This window comes from Schistocerca serialis, chromosome 2 (genome assembly GCF_023864345.2).
Source record: "Schistocerca serialis cubense isolate TAMUIC-IGC-003099 chromosome 2, iqSchSeri2.2, whole genome shotgun sequence".
Lineage (NCBI taxonomy): Eukaryota > Metazoa > Arthropoda > Insecta > Orthoptera > Acrididae > Schistocerca > Schistocerca serialis.
Genome location: NC_064639.1, coordinates 1,062,531,219 through 1,062,558,848, shown reverse-complemented (window position 1 = coordinate 1,062,558,848; position 27,630 = coordinate 1,062,531,219). Strand labels below are relative to the sequence as shown.

The following is a 27,630-nucleotide window of genomic DNA, read 5'->3' as shown; positions in this document are numbered from 1 at the left end:
GTCCTGACAAAACTCTACAATCTGGTGAGCAAGATGTATGAGACAGGCGATATACCCTCAGACTTCAAGAAGATTATAATAATTCCAATCCCAAAGAAAGCAGGTGTTGACAGATGTGAAAATTACCGAACTATCAGTTTAATAAGTCACAGCTGCAAAATACTAGTGCGAATTCTTTACAGACGAATGGAAAAACTGGTAGAAGCCGACCTCTGCACAGATCAGTTTGGATTCCGCAGAAATGATGGAACACGTGAGGCAATACTGACCCTACGACTTATCTTATAAAATAGATTAAGGAAAGGCAAACCTACATTTCTAGCATTTGTAAATTTAGAGAAAGCTTTTGACAATGTTGACTGGAATACTCTCTTTCAAATTCTAAAGGTGGCAGGAGTAAAATACAGGGAGCAAAAGGCTATTTACAATTTGTACAGAAACCAGATGGCAGTTATAAGAGTCGAGGGGCATGAAAGGGAAGCAGCGGTTGGGAAGGGAGTGAGACAGGGTTGTAGCCTGTCCCCGATGTTATTCAATCTGTATATTGAGCAAGCAGTAAAGGAAACAAAAGAAAAATTCGGAGTAGGTATTAAAGTCCATGGAGAAGAAATAAAAACTTTGAGGATCGCCGATGACATTGTAATTATGTCAGAGACAGCAAAGGACTTGGAAGAGCAGTTGAACGGAATGGACAGTGTCTTGAAAGGAGGATATAAGATGAACATCAACAAAAGCAAAACGAGGATAATGGAATGTAGTCAAATTAAGGCAGGTGATGCTGAGGGAATTAGATTAGGAAATGAGACACTTAGAGTAGTAAAGGAGTTTTGCTATTTGGGGAGCAAAATAACTGATGATGGTCGAAGTAGAGAGGATATCAAATGTAGACTCGCAATGGCAAGGAAAGCGTTTCTGAAGAAGAGAAATTTGTTAACATCGAGTATAGATTTAAGTGTCAGGAAGTCGTTTCTGAAAGTATTTGTATGGAGTGTAGCCATGTATGGAAGTGAAACATGGACGATAAATAGTTTGGACAAGAAGAGAATAGAAGCTTTCGAAATGTGGTGCTACAGAAGAATGTTGAAGATTAGATGGGTAGATCACATAACTAATGAGAAGGTATTGAATAGAATTGGGGAGAAGAGGAGTTTGTGGCACAACTTGACAAGAAGAAGGGACCGGTTGGTATGACATGTTCTGAGGCATCAAGAGATCACAAATTTAGCATTGGAGGGCAGCACGGAGGGTAAAAATCGTAGAGAGAGACCAAGAGATGAAGCAGATTCAGAAGGATGTAGGTTGCAGTAAGTACTGGGAGATGAAGCAGCTTGCACAGGATAGAATAGCATGGAGAGCTGCATCAAACCAGTCTCAGGACTGAAGACAACAACAACAACAACAACAACAACAACATTTAACAGCTTGCAGTGGGGTACTGTGTTCAATGCCTTTCGGAAATCCAGAAACGTGGAACCTGCCTGTTGCCCTTCATCCATAGTTCAGTATATGATGTGAGAAAACATCAAGGTGGGTTTCGCATAAGCAATGCTTTCTGAATCCATGCCAATTCTTGGACATGAGCTTTTTGGTCTCTAGGAGATTTATTATATTCGAACTCAGAATATGTTCTAGAAGTCTGCAGTAAACTGATGTTAAGGCTACTGGTCTGTAATTTTGTAGGTCCACTCTTTTACCCTTCTTACATACAGGAGTCACGTGCACTTTTTCCTTGTCACTTGGCACTTTGCGCTGGTCAAGAGATTCGCAATAAATGCAAACTAAGTAAGGGGCCAACATCATAGAGTGCTCTTTGTAAAACAGACTTGTGATTCCATTCGAACCTGGTGACTTATTTGTTTTCAGCTCTTTCAGTTGTTTCTCTATACCATGTCGTCTATATGGGCCTCTGTGTGATGGGCAATTGACGGTATATTTGTACGATTCTCCTGCATAAACAATTTCTTAACAGTGGAATTTAAAACTTCGGCCTTCCTTTTGGTATCTTCTACTGCCAAACCAGACTGGTCAAGGAGTGACTGGATGGGAGCCTTGGATCTGATTAGCAATTTTACATAGGAGCAGAATTTTTTTGCGTTCTCCGTCAGATCTTTACCCAAGGAATGATTGTGGTAGTTGTTTTTATGCTTCACACATAGATCTTTTCATAGACATATGAATCTCTACTAATCTTTGCCTTTCATCATTTGTGCAGTCTCTTTTGAACCGAAAGCGCAACAGCCTTTGCTTCCTCAGCATTTTCTGATTTTCGTTATTAAACCATGGTATGTCATTTCCATCCTTAATCCACTTGCTAGGTACATACTTGTCCAGAGTACAATCTACAATCTGTTTATTTCATAAATGAATCCCGAAATAAACGTAGTAAACAGTACAGGATTGTGTAATTAATAATAGAAATTTGAAGTGTGCAAATATTTCGTAATTTAAAATGCTTTCCAAAAAAATAATTTTAACTGTACATTCAAAACTTGTGCTTATTGATTATGACATCAAAACTAAAATATTTTATAAAGTAATTCCTTTTCAAAAATTTTAGCTTGAAATATAACATACTGTGTATAAAATTGTATGAAAGTTTTCAGAAAAGCAACTGAGATAATACTGAACTATCCAAAATTCGAAAAATAATACTGGTATTGACAAATACTGTTGAGGAAAAGTAATGCTAGAGGAGGATGTCCCATTACAGCTTGCAAGTATGCTCTTGGTCACTAACTGTCTTCCATTATTGCAGAAGGCTGTGGGAAGCACATACTCCACAGCAATGTCAAGGTTTCTGAGTGAGAGATGACAATGCTATGCATCCTACTTCCAGATAGTTTTCTTTTTTAGAGTTACTGAAGGAATGTAGGTCTAGCATCTCATTTGTAACAATCCATGTTACAATACATTTCATATGAGGAGTTCGCAGTCATGAGTGTGTGAGGTGTGGTTGCTCATGTGAATGAATGGTTGTGTTTCTCTTTATTTTTCTGACAAAGGCTGTGTAAGTGTCTTTTAATTGTGCCTGTCTGCAACTTAATCTGTCATCTTTATGATAAACAGCAATCTATCTTTTCCTTACATTGTTGATATTCTACCCCGGAGTTTCCACTGTCAGACAAGAGCGATGTAATTTGATGACAGTATAAGAATTGCCAGTTTATTAAATAAGGACCAACCTGAGGTTTGTAAATTAACACCAAATTTTCCAAGTGTGGCCAACTTTCAGCCTGATACTACCATTAACACCCGAACTAAGTTGTTCCCCATAGCTTCACTTTCTAAGACACCATAGTAAGGAAGTAAAAACAGTAGTAATATACAGAACATATTGAGTTTTACTGAAACTGAGCTTATTAGGTGTGAATAAGGAATGACTTCTTCCAGTACTTTTTTCCTCTAATGATCATATTGACCCATAACATTTAAATTTCCTTTTCCCTCAGCTAAGACCAACTGCTTATTATTAAGTCCATGTGACAAAATACATGTCTCAAAGGGCATTATACATACACAAGCATAATATTTAAGCTGTCTCTAAAAAATACTAACGGCAATGTGCAATTTAACAGGAACTTGATTACTTTACAATAAATAATAACATCCGCATTAGCATATAGTAGTCAAATACTAACAATGGCATGGCTGTGTGAAAGGTGGGCGAAGAGTAGGTAGTCACCTTACAAAAGTACAAAAAACACACCACCAAACTGCATTTCTACAGTGTGTGGCTGTGTTATTTCATGCTATTGTTTATATTCTGTACTGAATTAGGGATTATAATACAGTAAAACCTTATTAAAACAGATCCAATGGAACAGAAAAATCAAGAGTTCGTGTTAAAAAAACTTGTGTTAATCAGAAACTCAAAACTCTAATCTTGAAATACATCAACCACTCACAGTATACAGGTACATTTGTACTATAGCAAATCATGTATGTCACCTATTTTCAACATGAGTTTGCAATAACAACACAGAAAATGAATGCAAAAAGGAAAAAAGATTTAAATTAATTACTGTTCTAAAACTTGAAAAAATGTACTCACAGATCATCTTATGGTGAAAAAAATCATGTATATTACACTGTAGCAGACAGGAACAAAAATGAATGGTAAATTCATAGCCAGCTGTACTTGTGGCTTCTGTAGAACTAGTGGTCATTTTGGATTTTGCAAAATGTTCTGGTATCCACAGCATGTAACACGTCTTGTGGATAGGAATTAATGATGATGTCCTCCTCATGTCCTTCTAATAGCATTTCTTGCACCTCAGACACATCTGTGCACCAGACCACTGGAGCACACATCACATCATCATTATCTGCATTAATAGAACCTTCAAAACTAACTCCAGGGTTCGCAATGTCTTGTACACATTCCATTTGCCAGGTGAAGTGGTATCGTTGTCACCATCTAACTCATCAGCAAGATTAGTGTCTTTGCATTTCCAGACTTTGCTAAACCAGTTCTGTATGTGTTGTAATGACAATGATTCCCAGGGTCCAGTGATAGCACACTCCAAGATGGCACTTCCATCTCCTTTTCAGTAACAAGAATTCCAGCTCTCGCAAGTCGCTTGCAATACGCTTTCTTCATAAGAGCAATAATGCTTTGATCCAGAGGTTGAAAATTACTTCTTGTGGGAGGAACATGTGAACCTTTAAGTGGTTAAGTTAAGATTGTGTATGTTATGTTCTGTACACCTGTCCAGTGTCAGAAGAACATGCCTAGTCTAGCTACTTTTCAACTTACAGAATGATGAGTTAGTTGACAATACAAGCTTCCTTATTATAAGATTAGATGCAAAGTAAAGTATCAGTATTCATGTTCTCAAAACAATGTGGTTTCTCAGAATTACTGATCACTCCCAACAATGATGTTTGTTGCTGGATTACAGATGAGTACAACTGTTTAACATTATTTCCTGCCTGATCCACTTTTTGCATTTGTCACCTTTTACTATGAGGATACAATTTGGGAAAATATTGTAACGAAAAAGTCCAGTTTCATCCATATTGTAGACATCGTATGAGATGTGCTTTAAAAATACCTCGACTTACGCTAAACCATTTTATGAAAATTGGGAGTTACACAAATCGTCTGTCTGAGCACGGTGCACCTCAATTCCAAGTACCCATTCACATAGTGTTTGGCTTATGACAAGTTCAGACGATTCCAACTACAGTATCCAAACAAAGCAGAAGTGATTCATTTGCATCAAACAAGTACAGGAAATAAATTACCATTGAATGTAAAGTTACTATTATCAAAGACTTTATTGCAAAAATTAAAATTTGTGATTTGGAAAATAAGTTTGATCTACCAGAATCAAGATTCAGAGCAATTATTAAGAGCAAAGGTATATTTGGGACAAGAAGTCAACAATAGCCTGGATACAAGAAGTTAGGAAAGATTTGGAAACAAACAACATAAGTGAAAAAGATGCAACAGAAAGAGAGAGTTTCGAGAGGAAAGTGTTAAAAATGGAAGGATTCCAAGGCATGAGGGAGAAGAAGACAAGGTCAAAATGGTACGAGGAGAGAAAAAGGATACATAGTGAAAAGATGAAAGAATACTGGAGGAAAAAGAAAGAACAACAAAGAAGGAAGCATTGAAATTGGTGCGTGGTCCTTAGATGACCCAAACGAAGAAAGAGCAGCAAAGAAAAGTTCTCAAAGCTGTGAAAAATACTCAAGCTTCGAATTGGCTTCAATTCAAAGCTTGAGTATTCGTAAACATCATCGTCTTATCACTCAGGTGGAAACAATGTTATAATTATGGTGTGATAATCAAGTAAGAGTGAAAAATTGTCCTGTTGATCACAGCATGGCGTGCTTTCAAGCAAAGCTGATTTTTGAGAGGCTGAAAGGAACAGCTGGGGAGGTGGCCAAGAATGAAATGTTGAAAGCTAGTAACGGTTGGTTTAGCAGATTCAAAAGTCAGTGTAACTGGCATAGCATCACAGAAAGTGGAGAGGTGGCAAGTGTTGTCCACTTTTTAAAGCCACCAAAGATCGGCTGACAGTGATTTCTGGTGTGAATGCAGTTGGTGATAGTAAATTAAAAACCTGTCTTTGTTTATTACTCAGAAAATCCAGGCATGGTAAAAAATGCAGCTGGGTTGATTAGAAAGTCAATGAGTGGCAGCTTCCTTTTTTGAGGACTGGTTTGGTCACCACTTCATACCTGCAGTCGAATGTTATGGTCAATTAAAACAAATTACATTTAAAGTGATGCTATTAATTGGCAACGCACCAGGTTGTCTTCCTGTTACTCAATTAATTTCGACCCACATGTGAAAGTTGCATTTTTGCCAATGAATACAACCAGCTTGCTTCAACCAATGCACTGAGGAGTCATTAAACATTTAAAACACACTACACACTGATCTTGCCAAAAGCTGGGAAGCAATTCTTCCTGGTGTTGTAGGTCACAGGGGCACCAGGACCACTGTGGGTAACTGCTGCGCTCATCTGAGGTGCCTCTAATTTTACTAGGTGCCGAGGGGAGATTTATTCAATTCTGGAAGTTGCAGTCTTGATAAGGTCATGCTCAGCTATATAAGCAGCAGAACTAGGCTGTTGCACAGGAAACTGCTTTGAACAACTCACAAAATGTGTCGTCATTGGCAGAGCCAGCATTCACATGCTACTGTATGTAAAGCTACTGATAATGAAAATATTACAACTGGGTTAAACAGAGGAGGGGGGAGGGGGGGGAATCTTATTGATACAACACTAAAACACTATGTAATTCTTGTAACCAATGGAACTTCCTATGAGATCATCTATGTTTCTGCTGGAACCAACATTCTGTTCGTGTTCACTGAGAGTTCGGGCTTAAGCAGGTTCACATTACTGGGGATTTGTTGTATTAATATTTAAATGGGATCTAGAGAAGAACAAATTTTCTCACTCCAATAATGTTTTGAAAGATTATGAACATGCACACAGATAATATGTCAGCTGAAAATATGAAAAAAACACACAAAAATGAATAAACTGAAGAAATTTGAATAGTGGAGAGGGTACACTGTTCAAAACATAGCATCTGAAGTACTACTCACCCAGACAAATCGTCCAATGTTCGCAAACCAAACCCCTTTTTCTCAGTCTTGAAGACATCACATCTTGCATATTCATGCCGCTGGAAGCGTTTGTTGGTGCACCGATCTCCCATTGCACAGCGAGAACCACTGAAAAGACATTATGTTAGCACCTAAACAACAACGTCTGACATTATGTTCATATTACGACTAATGAAGGAGGATGGAGGGGGGAGAGGGGTGTAATGTATGAAAACTCAGCAACTCTAGACATTTAAAACCATCATCAGTAAAAATAAATAAACTAAGGCAAAAGGTGAAACTTGTGATTTCATAACTGAAATTGAACAACATGTTTTTTCTGCTCCTCTGGATACATACCTCCAATTTTTGTTGATTACTGACCAAAGGGCTCCTGTTCCAAAACCTCTACATACATTCTAAATCATTTTAGCTATAAATCACTGCTGACTATTAATATTGCAACTACATGAAGAAGGCAACTAACGAATGCGTACTACATACTTGGATATGATTCTCATTTCAGAGCAATGGCGTTAAGTAGGCTGGAGAAAAATTATCTACATTCTTCATTAAAGAAACGGGTTTCTCACTCAGAAAACTGAAGTAAGTACTACACAATACTAAGCATGAATGCAAATCCTAAAACTGAAAAATCTTGTTCCACCTAATGATCATAAATTTGCAACGATTTTGTGTTGAATACTTTCTCTCTTTTTTTTTTTTTCATGCATTGGATGACCAAGTTCCTAATCAATAACAAGAATAATAAAATGTGTTTAGACTTTCAAATCTCATTCCAAACAGAACTTTTTTTTTCTTTCTATTTCTGAAACAAAAGAAGGACAGCTTCTGGACCATTTCAGTTGCAACAGTCTGTGTTCGCCGACAAAACAAACATCAAAAAGTATATGACAAATTAAAAAGATTTTTATTATTAGTGGGAATGGGAGTGAGATATGGAGATGCTACATTGCACAGTACAGTCTTTAGATGGTTCAGTTAATTTTGTTGTTGTTGTTTACACTATCTCTATCCCACTCTCACTTCCACACCCACTCCCACCCCCTGGTGTGTGTGCGTGCGTTATTTCAAATGTAATACCTTATAAAAAATATTGCTTACCATTCTATCATCAAAAGGCGGTTTAGACAGTCCTCTCCACAGCCCATATCACCTCGAGCTAGTTCTTCCTTGGTGAGGAAGCAATCACATACCATTCGCTTTGTTTCTTTGCTTGTTGATCTGTAACAGTGACAAGCTTTTGTTATGAATAAAATAATTAATGTGAGACTAATCATTCAATGTCATTTGCCCTTCCTATAACTGTGTTACTGCAATGTTGAAAAATGTTCAAATATTTCAGCAGCTACTGTAGGTGATTTTTATGGACATCTGCTACTCACTTTGTGTGATTGTCATGCACGTCTGCTACTCACTTGAGGTGATCGTCATGGGTGTCTGCTACTCGATGTATAGCACTATTTACTGCCTCTATTGTCAGACAATTAGTGTGTCACTAAATTCATTTTGGGCAGAATAAGAGGACCGGAGAGGGAAGATGGAAAGGGTCACCAAGTTGCTTTATTGATGGTAATTTTTTCTTTAACTTAGTTCATAAGTTGATATTGTGAACATGGAAGCAAGCTTTTTGTCATAACATGGCATCAGGCCCACAACACCCAAAACAATTAAGATATATGTCAGAGCATTTTGTACCTATAGGTACAATGACAATTTACAGGCAGTTAATGCCAAATGACTGATGTCAGTGAACAGAATGGATGGAAGTTTTTTTCAGCATCCCACCACCGACTTGTTTCACTGCCCGCACTGTTAAATGACACTGGTACTCCATTAAGTGTGAGTTAAACAGGTGATGCCTCAAACTGAAATAACTGACTACATGAACTACATTTTGGCAACCCTCAATGGGACTAAGAAACTCATCCACCATTTTGTCAGATAGCGTAGGATTCCCCTCTCACAGCTACAGCAGAACTACAATTATCTGAACTCCAAATACTCGGATCACCAATTATACAGATCACTTTGAGGGAAAAGAACTTTGTACTGTTTGAATAAAAGTGTTGGTTTTCTTCAATAGTTATTACAGTAAACAGTATGCTGTGCTTCTTTATCATTCTAAAATCAGTCCACATCGAATGCATTAAAACACAAAATCTTGTGAACAATGAATACAGTTCGTGCATTGTTGTATGTGCAATGTGCACACTGTTATGTTTGTGGTGCCTAACTTTCAGTGCAGCCATGTCAGCCTGTGTCTTGAAATTAACATATATCCTGATTTGTCACTATACCTTCTGCATGTTTTTCAGTTTACTGTGTGGAACATGTCTTCTAACTTACAATGCATTGTCTTATGGTTAGCAGACAAAATAAAAGTTCTTGAACAGTTAGACAAATGTGTGAGTGGCTGGAGTGGCAAGCAGTTAACTGAGATGTTTAGTGTGGTAACATCAGCAATTTCAGCAAAAACCTCAATTTTAAACTTTTGAGTCTGTCTTTGAGAACGAAGATGGGATTTCAATGAGAAAAGCGATGAAAGCAGCAGGAAACAAAGACCTTGATGAGATTGTATTAAAGTGGTTTTTACAGCAGCAAGTATTGGGAAACCCTCTTTCAGGGCAAACTGTTTGAGAAAAAGCAAAACCTTTAGCTGAGAAAATCGAGTTTGTCTTCATTTAAAGGAAGCAATGGCTGGCTATGAAATATCAAAGCACAGCACAGTATTTGCAAGTTGGATGTAATTGATGAAAAATTATGAGCAAACTTAAAAACAGCAAGAAATTTTAAAACTGAAGCAAAATCTTTTAATCCTGCATTTTTATACAGCCCTTATTTGCAAGGCTTTGTTTGAAACAGATTTAGCTTCTGGCCATCAGGTTAATAAAGATTGTAATACAGTGCTGAGATGTGCTAACTCCACGGCGAACCTCAAAATAACTCATCAGTTGAACGATCATCATCATCATCATCATCATCATCATCATTTAAGACTGATTATGGCTTTCAGCGTTCAGTCTGGAGCATAGTCCCCTTTATAAAATTCCTCCATGATCCCCTATTCCGTGCTAACATTGGTGCCTCTTCTGATGTTAAGCCTATTACTTCAAAATCATTCTTAACCGAATCCAGGTACCTTCTCCTTGGTCTGCCCCGACTCCTCCTACCCTCTACTGCTGAACCCATGAGTGTCTTGGGTAACCTTTCTTCTCCCATGCGTGTAACATGACCCCACCATCTAAGCCTGTTCGCCCTGACTGCTACAACTATAGAGTTCACTCCCAGTTTTTCTTTGATTTCCTCATTGTGGACACCCTCCTCCCATTGTTCCCATCTACTAGTACCTGCAATCATCCTAGCTACTTTCATATCCGTTACCTCAACCTTATTGATAAGGTACCATGAATCCATCCAGCTTTCGCTCCCATACAACAAAGTTGGTCGAAAGATTGAACGGTGCACAGATAACTTAGTCTTGGTACTGACTTCCTTCTTGCAGAAGAGAGTAGATCGTAGCTGAGCACTCACTGCATTAGCTTTGCTACACCTCGCTTCCAGTTCTTTCACTATGTTGCCATCCTGTGAGAATATGCATCCTAAGTACTTGAAATTGTCCACCTGTTTTAACTTTGTTCCTCCTATTTGGCACTCAATCCGTTTATATCTCTTTCCCACTGACATTACTTTCATTTTGGAGATGCTAATCTTCATACCATAGTCCTTACAGTTGATCGAAAAATCAAAAAATCCTCGGGCTTTACAAGATTCAAATATAGCTCTGTATGACTGCCACTTTGCTTTGTGAATGGTATGATTCAATTTTCATACCTTAAGTAAAAAATACAAAAGGCCGTATGGAAAGAAGGAGATAGCGTGACATTAATTCTGGGCAATGCAACCACCCGCCCGGCCCAGCCCACAAGAAGCTTTTTTTATAGAGAAGGTGGGCGTTTCAGAACACTCTTCCCGCTGCCAAATGTAACAAGTTTGCTGAAGCCAATGGACCAATCGGTTATTGGAACTACAAAGCGAAATTACAAAGGACAACTGTCAAGGAAATTGTTGACAGACGGTGGAAACGAAGTAGGCACTTCGGTTTATCACCAAAAATTGAATTTAAAACGACTGCTCTTACGTGGTGGTGGAATCACTGAATTTAGTGAAGACAACCACACTAAAAAGAGCTTGGAACCAATTGAAAGACATTTCAAATAAATATGAGGTGCAGAAAGATGAAGAAGACAAGAACAGCATAAAAATGAAGAACAAGAACGAGACATGGCAGAGGACGAAATATCACTTGAGGACATAAGAAAGATGCTTTTAAAAATTCCTGGACAATCCAATTGTAGTGCAGAGGATATAGGCAAGGGGCTCACTTGTGATTTTCAGACCCTGGATTCCAAATTCTCAGTTACAACGAAATCGTTCAAAGCGAGAGAGATGAAACTGATGGCCAGGATGACAACATTGTCACTAACACAGATGTGTGACCATCAGCTGACGAGGCATATGTGAATCGTGACGTTGAGTTAACAATTGATGGAGCAGCACCATATACAGCTGCTCACTGTCAGGTGGAATACTGGCATTAATGATGTTTCCCCGAGATTACGTTAAATTTAAAATCAGCTGAAAAAAGTACCATTAGTTACAAAATACTGTGTATGATTTTTACTGCACTTTAGAATTTGGATGAAAAAAGTTTGTTTTCCCGGCACAATATTCTCTGGGTCTCAGCTTATACATATTCTTAGTTTGAAATCATGCTTCCCACTGCATAACTGTGGCTCTTTGTTTATTATCTGGTTTGTCTTTCAGTTTCTTGATTTATGTCTCTTTTTGTTTATTAGATCTTTATTGTAATTTTAAATCCTCAAATCATCTTGATTTCCATAATCCATCTCTATTACTCTCCTGATTCTGTTCTCTGGTGTCCTGATTAGACATCCAAATAATGAAATGTGTTTGTTCCTGATCATTCTCATTAGCAGTTACATTTCCTTCCAGACTGCTTCACTAGAAGCTAGTCTCCATGTCTGTTTTCTTGATATTTTTCATTTATCGATGTTCTGATTGTTGTTCTTTCAAGCTAGAGCAACCTATTTCTTACATTTTTTATTGCAATATGATAGCTATTTTCTTCTCTCTACTGTGTTTATGCATATCAGGCAGTACATACTCTATTGAGACTTTCTATTAAATGCAGATTCACATAAAATCAGGTAGTGATCATGGTGCTCAACATACTTTTTTTTTTTCTCTCTCTCTTTTCAATGCTTTCCACATCTTCACATTGTTTTTGCACTCTACTTTTTTAATTTGACAAAAGCTGCAGAACTGAAAAATAAAGTACAGTCCTGAAGGCATCAGTCATAGCTGTGCAAGCATGTTCTTTGAGTCATCATTAAATGTGCATAATTGTGTTCAGTTGTTACTATCACTGTCATCATTGCTGCACCTGTTTTCATGGGTTGTTGACATGTTAACCTTACTTGCAATTGCTAGTTATTTGGATGTGTGTGAATGATGTCCACATTCTATCACGGCAAGAGCCACTCAAATTGTGAAGTTCTTGCCATACTGATTTTGAAAACTTTAACTTTGGAGGTATCTGTATGTTTGTAATGGTACGTGTTTTTCTCCCAAGTGTCATGGTATGATTGACTACAACTAAGTCCACCAGAAGAAGTCTTATTATATTGTTTTCAAATTTCAGTCAGTTGTTAAGGAGGATAGTCCTAAGGTTTAAGAATACGATGATGATCTTCTGCCTAGTGGCTTCAATAGTCATCCACAAAAGTCTGAAAACTTTGTCAATTTTATTGTGTGTTCTGCGGGAATTTACAGAATGGTTTTTTTTTTTTTTTTTTTTTTAATCAAAACAAACACAAATTTGAAAGCAGGAAACACAATGGAAGGTTATAAGCTACTCCAAATAATTCTCCTGCAAAATATGTGGATTGTTTGTTATGCAGAGCTCTTCGTCTCTACTATAAGTCCACTGAAAATGAAACCTGCAAAATGGTGCATGTGTTTTCTTAGAAATTTTCTTTTCTTTGGTGGGCTTCAATTAATTAAAACAAAAAAACTTTTCCCTGGGGTTATGTAGGCATTATACAAATGCAAACTGTATTTCCATCTTTTCTGAGCTGAACAAACACTGCACTTCCTTTTGCAAAAATCCATGTTACTGACTATCCTACAACAGAAGGTATGTTCGGGATTGCCACAGTTATGACTTTTGAGAAATTTTTGATAACAACATGACAGCTATATCCATCCATAGCCTGTTTGTTCTTTGCAGGTTCAACAGATATATCTGTCTGCAGCTTTCTGGGACTTGTAGCTAATGGAAATGACACGTTTCAGGCCCATACGTTACAATGTTATTTAAAAAAAATTTAAAAAGCCCTTAGAAATGTTGACAACGTAACCATATGTACAAATTAATTTGCAATGTGAATGTTAAATGACTCGTTTCACATCGTTACGATCTATCGTGCAAAATGGTCCATGGAACACTAAGCAACCAACTAAGTTAATGCTTTATCCACAAGGTAGTACCACCCATCACTCAATATTACGTAATTTCTACTCATATCATTTGTCTGAGTGTCTTAACATGCATCAAGTGACAGAAAAAGTCTTTTGTAGGATTCAGAAACAGAATGGCTGCTTTTAAAAAAATGATAACTTCAGTGACAGCTCCTATAATTGGTAGGCACGGGTGGTGAAGAAAATTAAAGTGATATAGATTCAGAACTATACAACAATGAAGCACTGCAACAGATGCACAAGATGCTTTTGCGCATGTTAGTGCAGTTCTCTAGAGCCTTTTCTTTCCTTGTAAAGGTGGCATTTTCAGTGTTCTGTAGATGAATCTGTGCAAAACAATAGCAATCAAATGAAAATATTTGCCCAACAGTACACAACTTCCCATCCCAATTCAGAAGCAAGATCTGAGGTTCGCTTCTGGCAAGACATAACAGGTGATGAAATGATGACAGCAACTGGCAAATTCATTCTTCAAGTAATTTTTCACAAGCCATAAAGAAGTACTTGCCATACCTTCCTTTAGGAAACTTATCAATGAAAAATGGTTTCCTCTTTTATTGCAATTTCTCTACTTTGTAGAAAATACACCACACGATACCTTAGGTACTCAGAGCATACAACCATCTGAAGTTCAGCTGATTATGAACATCTGAGGTGCACATATTTGTTTACGCACCACGAAGGCAGATCACTGTAGTTGAATCTCTGTATCCTAGAGCTCGTCACTAGGAAACTTGCTTGCCATAGGAGGGGTGCCAGATTCAATTCCCAGGCTCAAGGAAGGTGTCTGTGTAGAAGGATGATTCTCCCTGACCAAAACAACACACACAAGGGCCAAAGGATATTAATTATATGTTTCAAGACATATCAACATACGGCAGCCAATTTATTAGCAACACATAATGCACCAATTCTTGCTTCAGAGTTGGCAGTATTACATAAATAGTACCATATCTAACTGCAATAATGAATAATGAGTGTAATGAATATCATAAATGATGTTCCTTTGAACCTGTGTTATAGACTGACAGATCTTTATAATTGCATTATTCGTAATACAAATGTTCAAATTCATGTCCCTCTTGTTGGACGCATTGACGTAAGCGCCTCTCGATATTACCAAGGACACCTCTTAACATTTCTGCAAATACTGAAGAGCAAGCATGATGTATTCATTCTGAACACATCTAGATCTTCTGGTTCCATTTAGTAAACCCTGGCATAGCCCCATTAGTAAAAATTCAAGGGCATTAAATTAGGCAATCTCACTGGCCTTCGAATGCAACAACCACAACCTTTCCACCGATCGGGATACACACTGTCGAGATATTCCCTAACCCCTCCACAATAATGGGGTGGTGCAGCATTGTGCTGAAACCAGTGCCTCACAGCTAACTGAAGTGGAATATCTTCTAGGAGATGTCCAAGATTCAGCCCATTATGTAGTAATTGCAAATACAGCCAACCATTTAGTCTGGGAGCCAAATAAACTTGTCCAATGACGTAGTCTTCTAGAAGGCAGCACCATATGTTAAGAACCCAGTGCACTTGTATATGATGTGGTAAATGGAAATGCCGTGTGGCTAGGGCGTCAGGTAGCCGTTCGCCTGGTGCAAGTCTTTCGAGTTGATGCCACTTCGGCGACGTGCAAGTCTTTCCAGTTGATACCACTTCGGCGACTTGCATGTTGATGGGGATGAAATGATGATAAGGACAACACAACACCCAGTCCCTGAGAAGAGAAAATCTTCGACCCAGCCGGGAATCGAACCCAGGCCGTTAGGTATGACATTCCGTCACGCTGACCACTCAGCTGCCAGGGGCAGACACATATGATGTGGTAGTAACCAATGAGGATCTGCAGTATTCCAGTAACCAATGAGGATTTGCAGTATCCCAGTAATGTAAATTGAGTCTACTGACAGTGGCGTCATTGGTGAAATAGGATTCATTTCCATGAAATCTACCTAATGAAATACGCATTTATGGCTACTTTATTTACGAGACACGCAGAATGACACCTGATTTTGGAAATCGTTTCCACATAGCTGCTGCTGTAGGTGCAGCTTAAAGGGATGTCATTTTCGTTCCTCCAGAAACCTTTACACTGAAGACAATGATATCCCCAGGACTGCTGCAGCTCTTATTTGTCCTAATTACAATGAGAAATAGGTATTACTGGTGATATCTATGACTTCCACAATATTAATAATAATAATAATAATATGGCCATTATTGTTATTATTATTATTATTATTATCACTGCAACCTAAATACAATACCACAATAACAATTTTTTATACTACTTTGTATGTATGCACCATTTTCATTTCGCTATGCTTACCCTACATGGAATGTGTTCCAAAATACTCAATAACTTTCTGGGCAACTTCAGGTGCATCACAGATTGGTCTTTCCACAACACATTGTATCTGGAAAGCTCCTTTTGTTCTTAAGCACATCTCTGTATGTCTAAAAACATGCACAGAAAATAGACATCGGGTTGCAAAGCATTGTGAATACAGTCTTCGGACCTCAGCTGCACTGCTGTGCATCTCCTCATAGATCAGTATCATAGTGGTGTAGTCTTCACTAGAGTACATTGTACGTGTTACCAGTTTGACTGTAAAACCTGAGTCAAACGACAGATGGCGATATTACTTCTTCAGAGTGGAAGCAGGAGGAAACCTCACGCAAATGGTGGTGCGGGTTGGCGATGGTTCACTTGTACGTCCACTTCCTTTTTGAAGGGTTGAACTAACATATGCAGAAAACATAAAACTACAGAAGAACAGCGTGCATGGGTCACCCTTAGTAATTACGGGCCACCCTCAATGACACATACTATCTTGAAAAGAAAATAATTCTCCAATTGTTTTGAGTATGCTCAGATTTACTCAGAAAGGGGTATTGTATTATATTAACAACTGGTGTGTTACTCCAGATCTGGTTGACAAACTAATGCTCCACAACATCGACAACATTGGCACAATGTGACAAAAAGGAAGAAATCACAATGGAATACAGAAACAAACAAACAAGCAGATACTGATGAAATGGAAGGACAATAGAGATGACACGATTGTCAGCACATTTCACAATATGTTTCAACAATTAAATTTAAAGAATGTCATCAGGCCAAGACAAGTGTAGTCATGGACTATAATCAGAACAGAGCTGGCATGAATATGAGCAATTTCTATCTCCAAGGATACCAAATGGCCAGGAGCAAACTGAAAAAAGATATTATCGCTATTTATTGGACATTGCATGCTGCAATACACATGCTTGGTACAAAAACATTGCAGTGAAAAAAGCAGATTGGAATTCACAATTAGTCTCGGTAAACAAAATCCTCTCTGCAACAAACATCAGCAATTGCACACACTCCCCCCTCCCCCCTTTCCCCTCAAATACCAACAGCAAAGCACACCATCTTACAGATAGGCATTTTTATTTTCCAGAATGTTTGCCAAACATAACACAGAAAAGACCAAAAAGGAGATGGGGAGCGTGCATGAGGGGGCATATTTGAAAAGACATCTTGGTGTGCATAATATGAAGGTCCTTTGTGTGCAACATCACGTTTTAAAATATTTCACAGGGAGAACAACCTGTAATTATGTGGGGGGAGGAAAAATGTCATTCTATGTGATTCTGATCTACTTTAGCTTTGGTCCATAATCTGAAACCAACAAAGAAATGTTTTAGTGAATGAACAAGGCACATGGCACAACTGCAATAGCCAGCACCAGGTGAAATTACAGACTGAGATAAAGGAGTGTGCACAAAAAATTTCCACTAACGAAGTTAATGACCATGAAAATTTTTATGCGAAAAACGACAACCCTTAGGCCTCTCCAGCAGATCCTAAATGTGATGTGCCCAAGAAAGATCATTGGCATTCAGCCCTAAGATGTGAAAAAGGTTCAGCCTCACTGATTATCTGGCCATTGTAACTGCTCCCAGATCTTATCCTATATGACAAATGAAAATTCGTAAAGTAAAGCAACTTTCTCACTTCTCAGTGTTCAAATCTTAATCATAAAACTATCAAAATCTTCGTAACAGGATTTGAAAGGAAGTGTAGTAAGTGACTTAATAAGATCTACAACTTTAAACATAACAATGTTTGAAAACTTAATAGATGGAGTATTTTATTTTTGTCAATAGCTAATATGGTGGTAGCTGCTACCATGACACAGCACTGATCTCTTGTTCTGCAGTGTGACAATCAGCTGTGCTTCCTGTATCCTCCGATGAAAAGTTTTTACCGCTGCACTGAAGTCAGCAGCTCTACGTGCACAATCAAGGAAAGAAGGACACTCACACTTGCACGGACTGTTTAAACTGATTTTTTGAGCTCACAGTGTATTCTGCTTCTCTCAATGGTGAGTACTGGTAATTTCTGAAGTTGTCATCACATTCTGAATTGCTCAGAGATAGTTTATTGGCTCAAAGTGGGACATAGCTTCTGTAGCTCAGAAGTATCCAATGGACTCAATTGTCAACATGACACAATTTGTCTACAGTTAATTTTCTTATTGTCCCACGACAAATTTTCTTTGACACAATTTATGCTCCATAAAGCTACATTTCAACATTGACAAGAGAACCTATTGTGATGACATCTTTTCAGTGATAGGATTTGTGCAGTGGTACGGCATAACACATTAAATATCCTACTACAGGGTGTTTTTGATTTTCTACCAAGGAAATTGAGTCATTCTGTATTTCTGTCCTTTAATATTGGCTGCATAACCAAAAGCCAGATTTACAGATAAATGAATCAGGTTTACTGGTTATTTATTTTTTACATGACATACTCTAAATTAATAGGAGTACATTCTAGTTCCATTATTTTTATTAAATTCACTATTATAAACAAAAACTATTTCTATTCTGGTTCTATGATCATAAGGCCTGATCAAGCACCTAGATGTATGGGTTACGTCACACAGATCGTAATTTTTAATTCTATCCACTACTTCACTTTATGTAGGAAGCAAGATCACACCAAAGATTCAATTTCTCATGTAACTTGGAATTATTCTTGGTAATCAAGTCACACTTGATTAAAGATATTCTGATCATATAGTTGCAGCCTTCTTCTAAAGAGCAGTCCAGTAAGAGACACTCAATTTTTCTATGTGAAAGAGTACTTATGAAATTGCACAACTTGGTAGTAGCTTGAGCGGCTGAGATCAATTCAGTCTTCTTAGAGTCAGATAATGACTTTCTAATACGTAGATCCATAAATATGATTCATGTAATCTGGTAGATCTGCAATGGCCAACAACACATGGAAAACTCTGTCATATCATTGCAGGTGCATCATTCATTTGGCACGACTGGGAGAGAGCTATATTAATACAATACTTGTACTGCAGTGTAATCTAATGTAGTGTAAGAAATGATGTGCAAGAACTGAAGAGGAAATCATGGGTCTTGACATGTTTTCCAGATGTCACAGAGTATAAAGTGCAGTATATTATTTGATCAAAATAGTTTTGAAGATGGAAATAAAACAAGCACGATATACCATCTGAACCATGAAATACTCGAAGGCAGTCACAACTTGGTAGCTCCTCTTCTTTGTGGATTACTAGTGCATGTGTGAGTAATGACAGTATTGCCCATTTTCTAGGCACTTTTTTTAATACAAGGTTGTTAAGGATAATACCATTTGATTGTGTCAACATAAATATGGTATACAATAGGCATATGCAATTACTTCTTTACTTACCTACCTCTGCTCAATTTTCTTGAACATTTAATGAACGTTTTCTACTTTGGAGCTCATTTAGGTGACGAATCACTTTGTCAACAAGATGCTGTGGTATTTATTTTACACATGAACTGCACAATATGTTTAAAAATTAAACACTATATCAAATAAAATAAAACTGTAAGCAGTCATCCATTTTAAACATGTGCCAAGTATCCACATATTAAGAGTTCATATTAATTTATTTTTTCTTGGAATAGTTCCTGTGGTCAAATTCTGGTGTTAATATCAACTGAACTTATCTGGACACTTAAAAAGGTGTTCCAGCATGAAGACGATTTGATGTTTACATTTGTGTAGGGTTGAATTGCTGCAATAGTATTAACAACAGAGGCCAGAAAATTCTGAATTGTGACTTATGTACAAAAATACGCACAGAGAAACCTAAAAAATTACAAATAGTGTACATTAGAGCTTATATATTAATGAAAATAATTTTTGAAAATATAACTGGATAGATAAAAAATATACTCACCAAGCAAATGCAGAAGCAAACACATACAGAAGTTAACGAAATGTGCAAGCTTTCAGAGCCAGTGGCTCCCTTCTTCCCGCAGAAGGATTGAAGGAGAAGGGAGAGAGATGAATGAAAAGGATTAGGGAGGTTCAGAAAATGGGGATAATTATGGAAAAGTAGCCCAGAACCCTGGGTCAGTGCAGGCACCGGAGAGAGTGAGAAGGAACTGCACCGGATGGGATTTGAAAACAGAGCTTAAAGATGAAAGATAGGGTAATACGCAAGACAAAGATTACTGACCAAACATTGTGCAAGAGCAAAAAGTTAAGTTGTCCGTTAGGATGAATGGGCAAAACACAACACCCGGTTCCAGAGCACACACTCCAACATGACAGTCATAACCACACTACCTATTTCACCGTAAGTGCCATCTGGATTCTTTCCCTTGACACCAGTTTCTCAATACTCCATGGGTGGGAACTGACATTACAACATGTCCTTGGTTCTCGTTACCCACTTGACCTTGATTTACTTTTACTTTCTTTTCTTCAGAGACAGTACTTCTAATCATTAACTTTTCCTTTCTTCATTCCCTCTTAGTTTTCTACATTTTTTTTATTTATTTTCTGACCAGTCTAATTTTCCCCCATCCCCTACGTCTATCATATATATCGTACCTAGCTCTCCACTCTTATTAAATCTTGCACCATGTTTGGTCAGTAATTCATGTCTTGCTTATTACCCTATCTTCCATGTTTGATCTGTCAGGTTTTCAAACCTCATCCAGTGCAGCCCCAACAGTCAATCTTTCCTTCTTACGCCTTTCAGTAAGTCTCCCCTGACATTTGGTTCTCGACAACTTCACCGTAATTTTCTAAACCTCACCAGTCTTTTTCCTTCACCCCTTCCTTCCCCTTCAATTCTTCTTCTGCCAGAGGAAGGAGCCACTGGTTTCAGAAGCTTTCACATTTCCTTGACTTTTGTGTGCACTTGCTCCTGCCACCGCTTGGTAAGTGGTTTTTTTTCATCTATCCAATTATATTAAATAGTGCACACTGTCATACTAAGAGCTATCATAAACATACGTCTTGTTTCTTCTGTGTGAATACTACTTTGAATCATTTATTAATTAGTTTCATTTGTTTTGATGACAACTTTCTCGACATTTTTCCCCAGGCTTCTGGTTGTGGCTTTATCATAGCTTTTGTTTGCAAAATTATTGGTTTTAGTGCAGGATTCCAAGACATGTCACAAGTTACCAACATCTGTAAATCAAGAGATTGGAATGTATTCAGATGTTTTGTAGTGTTGCACTGGAACCACATTATGGTATTTGCGGTCATAAGAGTCGTACCACTGTCCCATTGGAACATTACAAAATTTTTCACCAACATATATACTCTGCAAGTAACCATATGGTCCATAGAAGAGGGTATTTCATGTAACACTGTTTCCAAACTAAACCTTAACTGCTGTGCTTAACTCTTCCTTTTTCATTTATAACAACTGCATTTGAGACAAGATATCTAATGGTTGAGACACATCAAGTCAATGCGTGGCTTAACCCAACTGCTATACTCATTGGGACTAGTACTTACTCTAACAGTATGCCAATTTGCATATCTGGTCAATGAAGCGTAGCACATTTCAACAAGTCTCGGTATGCTCTAAGAGATTCTTAAAAATTTGGCTAGTTTTCTTGAGGCTCTCCATACCTACACATAACCAACTGAATCCTATGCAAAGCATAGGAAAGGCAACCACACACCTATAGCTAACTGACATGAGTTGCAGCCACAAGTGTTGGCGTCAGTTAGTTAGTTAGTTAGTTAGTTAGTTAGTTAGTGTGTGTGTGTGTGTGTGTGTGTGTGTGTGTGTGTGTGTACGTACTTCTACTAAAGAAAGAGCAAGAATTCAACAGCTAGTATAAACACTGTTTACTGTTGTGTTCCTATACATCACATGTCAGTCAACTATAGATGAGTGGTTGCCTTTCTTTTATTTTACATATTTCATTCCAGAATTTTCATTGTTCTGGATCTTAATTTGAACTAAAAAATTAAGGGTCACTTCAAAACGCCACCTCTGTACCGCAGCATACAGATAATTTCCTGCGATGACTGGACTCACTTCAGCTGTCTTTTGAAAGGACTCACCTAATCGCTAGTAGCACAGTTTCATCCAAACGATGAGATATCACTGCATTAAATGAATCCACAAACAGTGTTGGTTGCAATTTTTAGACAGGTCTTTAATCAATTTAGACTGCCCTTACTTCACATAGGTAACACTAAGTATCTACAGCCACACGAATTGTCTGGCATAGCAGTATACACAAACATTCCTAGTGAATCACTCCATCAATCGGTGAAAACTGTTATTAAAATCCTTACAATGGTTCTTGAACTTTGCCTTCATATACACATGGAAAAACATGACAAGATGGCTTTATTTTATCATGTGCATACATTCTAGTTCAGTTTCTCTGCTCTCTGGAGAAGTTGTGGCAGTTTTCCTGCCACATACCACCTCCTCTGTAGCTGACCAGCTCGTAACTCCTATCATTGCCATAATATGTCACTTCAAATACCAATTAAATATCGGACAGATAACAGATAATAGTGCGTATATTACACTCTCATCATTACTATAAAATTATAAACTGTATATACAAACCTACCTGGCAAATCAACCATTTGCAAGAACAATATCAAAATCCCTGCAGTAGTTCCTGGGATTAGCCTTCACATACGAACAGAAAAACCGGCAGGGGACTTTAAATTAGTAATACGTATAGAAGGCGTGTGCATGAATGATCTTTTGAGAATGCACCAAATTCACAAACTGTCCTTTCACATCTTTCTCTATATTATTTACACTCTTTAGAAAAAAAAAGTAATGGTAAAGTTTGACATGGAGAATTGGAGAACTGGAAAATCAAGTTATTAGAGCCATTAACAAATATCTATTGCACAAATAGCATCAATCATATTGTTATCAGTGGATAACATACCACCACACATTCGTAAGTACATCCGGAGTCACAGACGTCTGTTAACACAATATGATAATCACACCAGGTGGCTTACACTGTTACTTGCGTACTGAATACTGTATGGTAGATAGGCCTCCTATAGGGCACACACACACACACACACACACACACACACACACACACACACACATTTACCCTCCAAGCTTTACCAGCTGATGCCATGAAAATGATTCTAAAATTTGCTAACATTTCCATAGTATAGCATATATAAGAGAAAGGTTAATCCCTTATCATATAGACAGCTGCTATCACTAAGCTGCTTATTGCTCTTTGGTTTTAAAAACTACAGCAACAGTTCCTTTGGAAGCTGTCCAGTAATTCTCCAGTTGAAACCTTCTGGCAGATTAAAACTGTGTGCTGGACTGAGACTCGAACTCGGGACCTTTGCCTTTTGCGGGCAAGTGCTCTACAAACGAGCTACCCAAGCACGACTCACGCCCCGTCCTCACATCTTTACTTCTGCCAGTACCTCGTCTCCTACCTTCCAAACTTCAGTTGGTAGAGCACTTGCCCCCGAAAGGCAAAGGTCCCGAGTTCGAGTCTCGGTCCGACACACAGTTTTAATCTGCCAGGAAGTTTCATATTGGCGCACACTCCGCTGCAGAGTGAAAATCTCATTCTGGAAACATCCCCAAGGCTGTGGCTAAGCCATGTCTCCGCAATATCCTTTCTTTCAGGAGTGCTAGTTCTGCAAGGTTCGCAGGAGAGCTTCTGTAAAGTTTGGAAGGTAGGAGACGAGGTACTGGCGGAAGTAAAGCTGTGAGGACGGGGCGTGAGTCGTGCTTGGGTAGCTCGTTGGTAGAGCACTCGCCCGTGAAAGGCAAACGTCCCGAGTTCGAGTCTCGGTCCGGCACACAGTTTTAATCTGCCAGGAAGTTTCATATCAGCGCACACTCCGCTGCAGAGTGAAAATCTCATTCTGAATTCTCCAGTTCTGAGTAGGCATTGTCTGCTGAGGTCTTCCACACACCTTTCCTTGCATAATATTTTGCAATGTTTACATCTGCACAGGCCACTTGTCAAGCAAAGCACTGATCAGACAACCCAGCTACGTATGCAGAACTATGATATGGCCTCTAGTGATCAGATCAAATACAACAAAACAACCCTTAACTGGATACTCCATTTCAAACCACTAAAAGCAGATGAACAGTAAACATGTTTCCAACATACAATGTCTTTCGGGGATAGCCAGTTCTACATCTACATCTACATTGATACTCCGCAAGCCACCCAACGGTGTGTGGCGGAGGGCACTTTACGTGCCACTGTCATTACCTCCCTTTCCTGTTCCAGTCGCGTATGGTTCGCGGGAAGAACGACTGTCTGAAAGCCTCCGTGCGCGCTCTAATCTCTCTAATTTTACATTCGTGATCTCCTCGGGAAGTATAAGTAGGGGGAAGCAATATATTCGATACCTCATCCAGAAACGCACCCTCTCGAAACCTGGCGAGCAAGCTACACCGCGATGCAGAGCGCCTCTCTTGCAGAGTCTGCCACTTGAGTTTATTAAACATCTCCGTAACGCTATCACGGTTACCAAATAACCCAGTGACGAAACGCGCCGCTCTTCTTTGGATCTTCTCTATCTCCTCCGTCAACCCGACCTGGTACGGATCCCACACTGATGAGCAATACTCAAGTATAGGTCGAACGAGTGTTTTGTAAGCCACCTCCTTTGTTGATGGACTACATTTTCTAAGCACTCTCCCAATGAATCTCAACCTGGTACCCGCCTTACCAACAATTAGTTTTATATGATCATTCCACTTCAAATCGTTCCGTACGCATACTCCCAGATATTTTACAGAAGTAACTGCTACCAGTGTTTGTTCCGCTATCATATAATCATACAATAAAGGATCCTTCTTTCTATGTATAGTTTTTGGCAAGAGTATTGTTGCTGATGATTGCTGCACTGCAAGGCATGGTGATCAATACAATTCAAATGCCACTGTGAAATCAACCGAATCTTATTCAAAGGAATTTCTCCTAAAGCTCTAGCAAACACAATTTTTATGCACTTCTGAAACATTCTAGCAGCACCCTGTACATGAAGTTTGTAAACTGACTCTGCATATAGTTCTCATCACAATTTTCCATGTTAATACACAGAGTAGTCCCAAAATAAAAACCACAGGGCATAACTGACTGAAAATAAGCAAAATAAACAAGCTCTCAGATTTCAGTATTAGTGACCATGCAGACGATTTTTGTATGGAACACAACACTTAGTTTAACAAGATCCTGAATGTGCTACATTCAATCTTATTACAGACTTTCAGTTCATATTGGGATAACAGTACAAAATTATTAGCAAAATTAAGACCAGCTGTAAAAAGGACAAACAAAGTATTCAAACAATGGATAATCCACAATGGAATGTAACAAAATTATGAGAAGAAAAAGTTGCTACTCACCATATGGCGGTGATGCAGTCACAGATAGGCACAACAAAAAGACTCACACAATTAAAGCTTTGGGCCATTGGCCTTTGTCAACAATACACGCACACACGACATTAGTCTCAGCCAACTCAAACCACACAGTTAGCAGCAGCACCAGTGCATGATGGGAGTGGTGAATGGGTGGGGTAAGGAGGAGGCTGTAGCGAGGCGAGGGATAGTATGGTGGGGGTGGCGGACAGAAGTGCTGCAGGTTAGACAGACGGCAGGAGAGAGGTGGGGAAGGGGGGGGGGGTTGGAAGTAGCAGAAAAGGAGAGAAATAAAGAGACTGGGTGCGATTGTGAAATGATGGCTGTATAGTGCTGGACTGGCAAGGACAGTGAATAACGAAGGTTGAGGCCAGGAGGGTTACAGGAACGTTGGATGTATTGCAGGGAAAGTTCTCACCTGCGCAATTCAGAAAACCTGGTGTTGGTGGGAAGGATCCATATGGCACACGCTGTGAAGCAGTCATTGAAATGAAGGATATCATGTTTGGCAGTGTGTTCAGCAACAGGGTGGTCCACTTGTTTCTTGGCCACAGTTTGTCGGTGGCCATTCATGCGGACAGACAACTTGTTGGTTGTCATGCCTACATAGAATGCAGCACAGTGGTTGCAGCTTAGTTTGTACACCACATGACTGAGCATTTTTGTGCTACATGGGAGACAAGTCCAATTTTTCAGTCAGTTTGAGACTGCAATAATTTTTGGATAAAACAATTTTGTTCCAGCTGTTATTTACGAATATTATACACACATATCAAAAAAGTTCTGCATCACCCTGGTTCCCAGAACTCCTGAAGATAAACACTGACTGTGGATATTGTATCACATACACAGTCCCTTTGACTGTTCAAAGATGTCAATAAACCCAAACAAAGGTGTGAACAACCATGCATGAGCAATGTCTTTTAGACAGAGGGGGTCAGACAGCCGATCAGCTTCAATCATCCCACCAGGAAGAAGGCACACAGCTCAAGTTGTCTGCAGTTCAACCATGCCAAGACGGTCAATAGCACAGTTCAATCATGCCCGCATCGTTATTTTGTGCCAAGAAGGGCTCTCAACAAGGGAAGTGTTCAGGCGTCTCGGAATGAACCAAAGCGATGTTATTCTGACATGGAGGAAATACAGAGAGACAGGAACTGTCGATGACATGCCTCGCTCAGGCCGCCCAAGGGCTACTGCCGCAGCAGATGACCACTACCTACAGATTATGGCTTGGAGGAACCCTGACAGCAACGCCATCATGTTGAATAATGCTTTTCATGCAGCCTCAGGACGCCGTGTTACGACTCAGACTGTGCACAATAGGCTGCATGATGCGCAACTTCACTCCTGACTTCCATGTCGAGGTCCATCTTTGCAACCATGACACCATGCAGTGCGGTACAGATAGGACCACCAACAACATGCCGAATGGACTGCTCAAGATTGGCACCACATTCTCTTCACTGATGAGTGTCGCATGTGCCTTCAACCAAACAATCGTCGGAGATATGTTTGGAGGCAACCCGGTCAGGCTGAATGCCTTAAGACACACTGTCCAGCGAGTGCAGCACTGTGGACATTCCCTGCTGTTTGGGGTGGCATTATGTGGGGCCGGCGTACGCCACTGGTGGTCATGGAAGGCACCGTAACGGCTGTACGATACATTAATGCCATCATCAGAGCGATAGTGCAATCATATTGATGAGGCATTCATCTTCATGCACAACTCTTGCCACTATCGTGAACCTATTGGAGAATTATTTTCTTCAGGATAATGACATCGCTCGGCTAGAGTGGCCAGCATGTTCTCCAGACTGAAACATTGACATGTTTCAGTGCCTGGCATAGCTAAAATGGGCTGTTTATGGACAACGTGACCCATCAACCACTGTGAGGGATCTACACCAAATCGCTGTTGAGGAGTAAGAAAATCTGGACTAACAGTGCCTTGATGAACTTGTGAATAGTATGCCACAACAAATACAGGCATGCATCAATGCAAGAGGACGTGCTACTGGGTATTAGAGGTACTGGTGTGTATAGCAATCTTTTGGCTGAAAGTTCACATGTTTAGCGGTCTCTCTGGTGTGCCTTTCTGCAGCTCAACATCTCCTCTATATGGCAAGTAGCAATACATCCTTTTCATAATATTTTCATTATTTCATCCTGGATTTTCCATTGTTTGAACTTTAATAACACTTGTGCAATCATCTATAGGTGAATGGAAGCCAGTTCTTT

The 27,630-nt window shown here is 39.0% G+C and overlaps 1 protein-coding gene across 5 annotated transcripts in view; it reads right to left on the bottom strand.

Annotated features, from left to right (window-relative positions):
- Window positions 1–27,630, bottom strand: part of LOC126458516 (uncharacterized) — a 254,934-nt gene that overhangs the window by 214,848 nt on the left and 12,456 nt on the right. For all 5 annotated transcript variants that reach the window (XM_050095616.1, XM_050095619.1, XM_050095614.1 and 2 more), the window contains exons 3-4: window positions 8,195–8,314; window positions 7,070–7,198 (exon numbers count right to left, since the gene is read on the bottom strand). In XM_050095616.1, coding sequence (XP_049951573.1) covers window positions 7,070–7,198; window positions 8,195–8,314 — 249 coding nt within the window. The remainder of the gene's footprint in view (window positions 1–7,069; window positions 7,199–8,194; window positions 8,315–27,630) is intronic.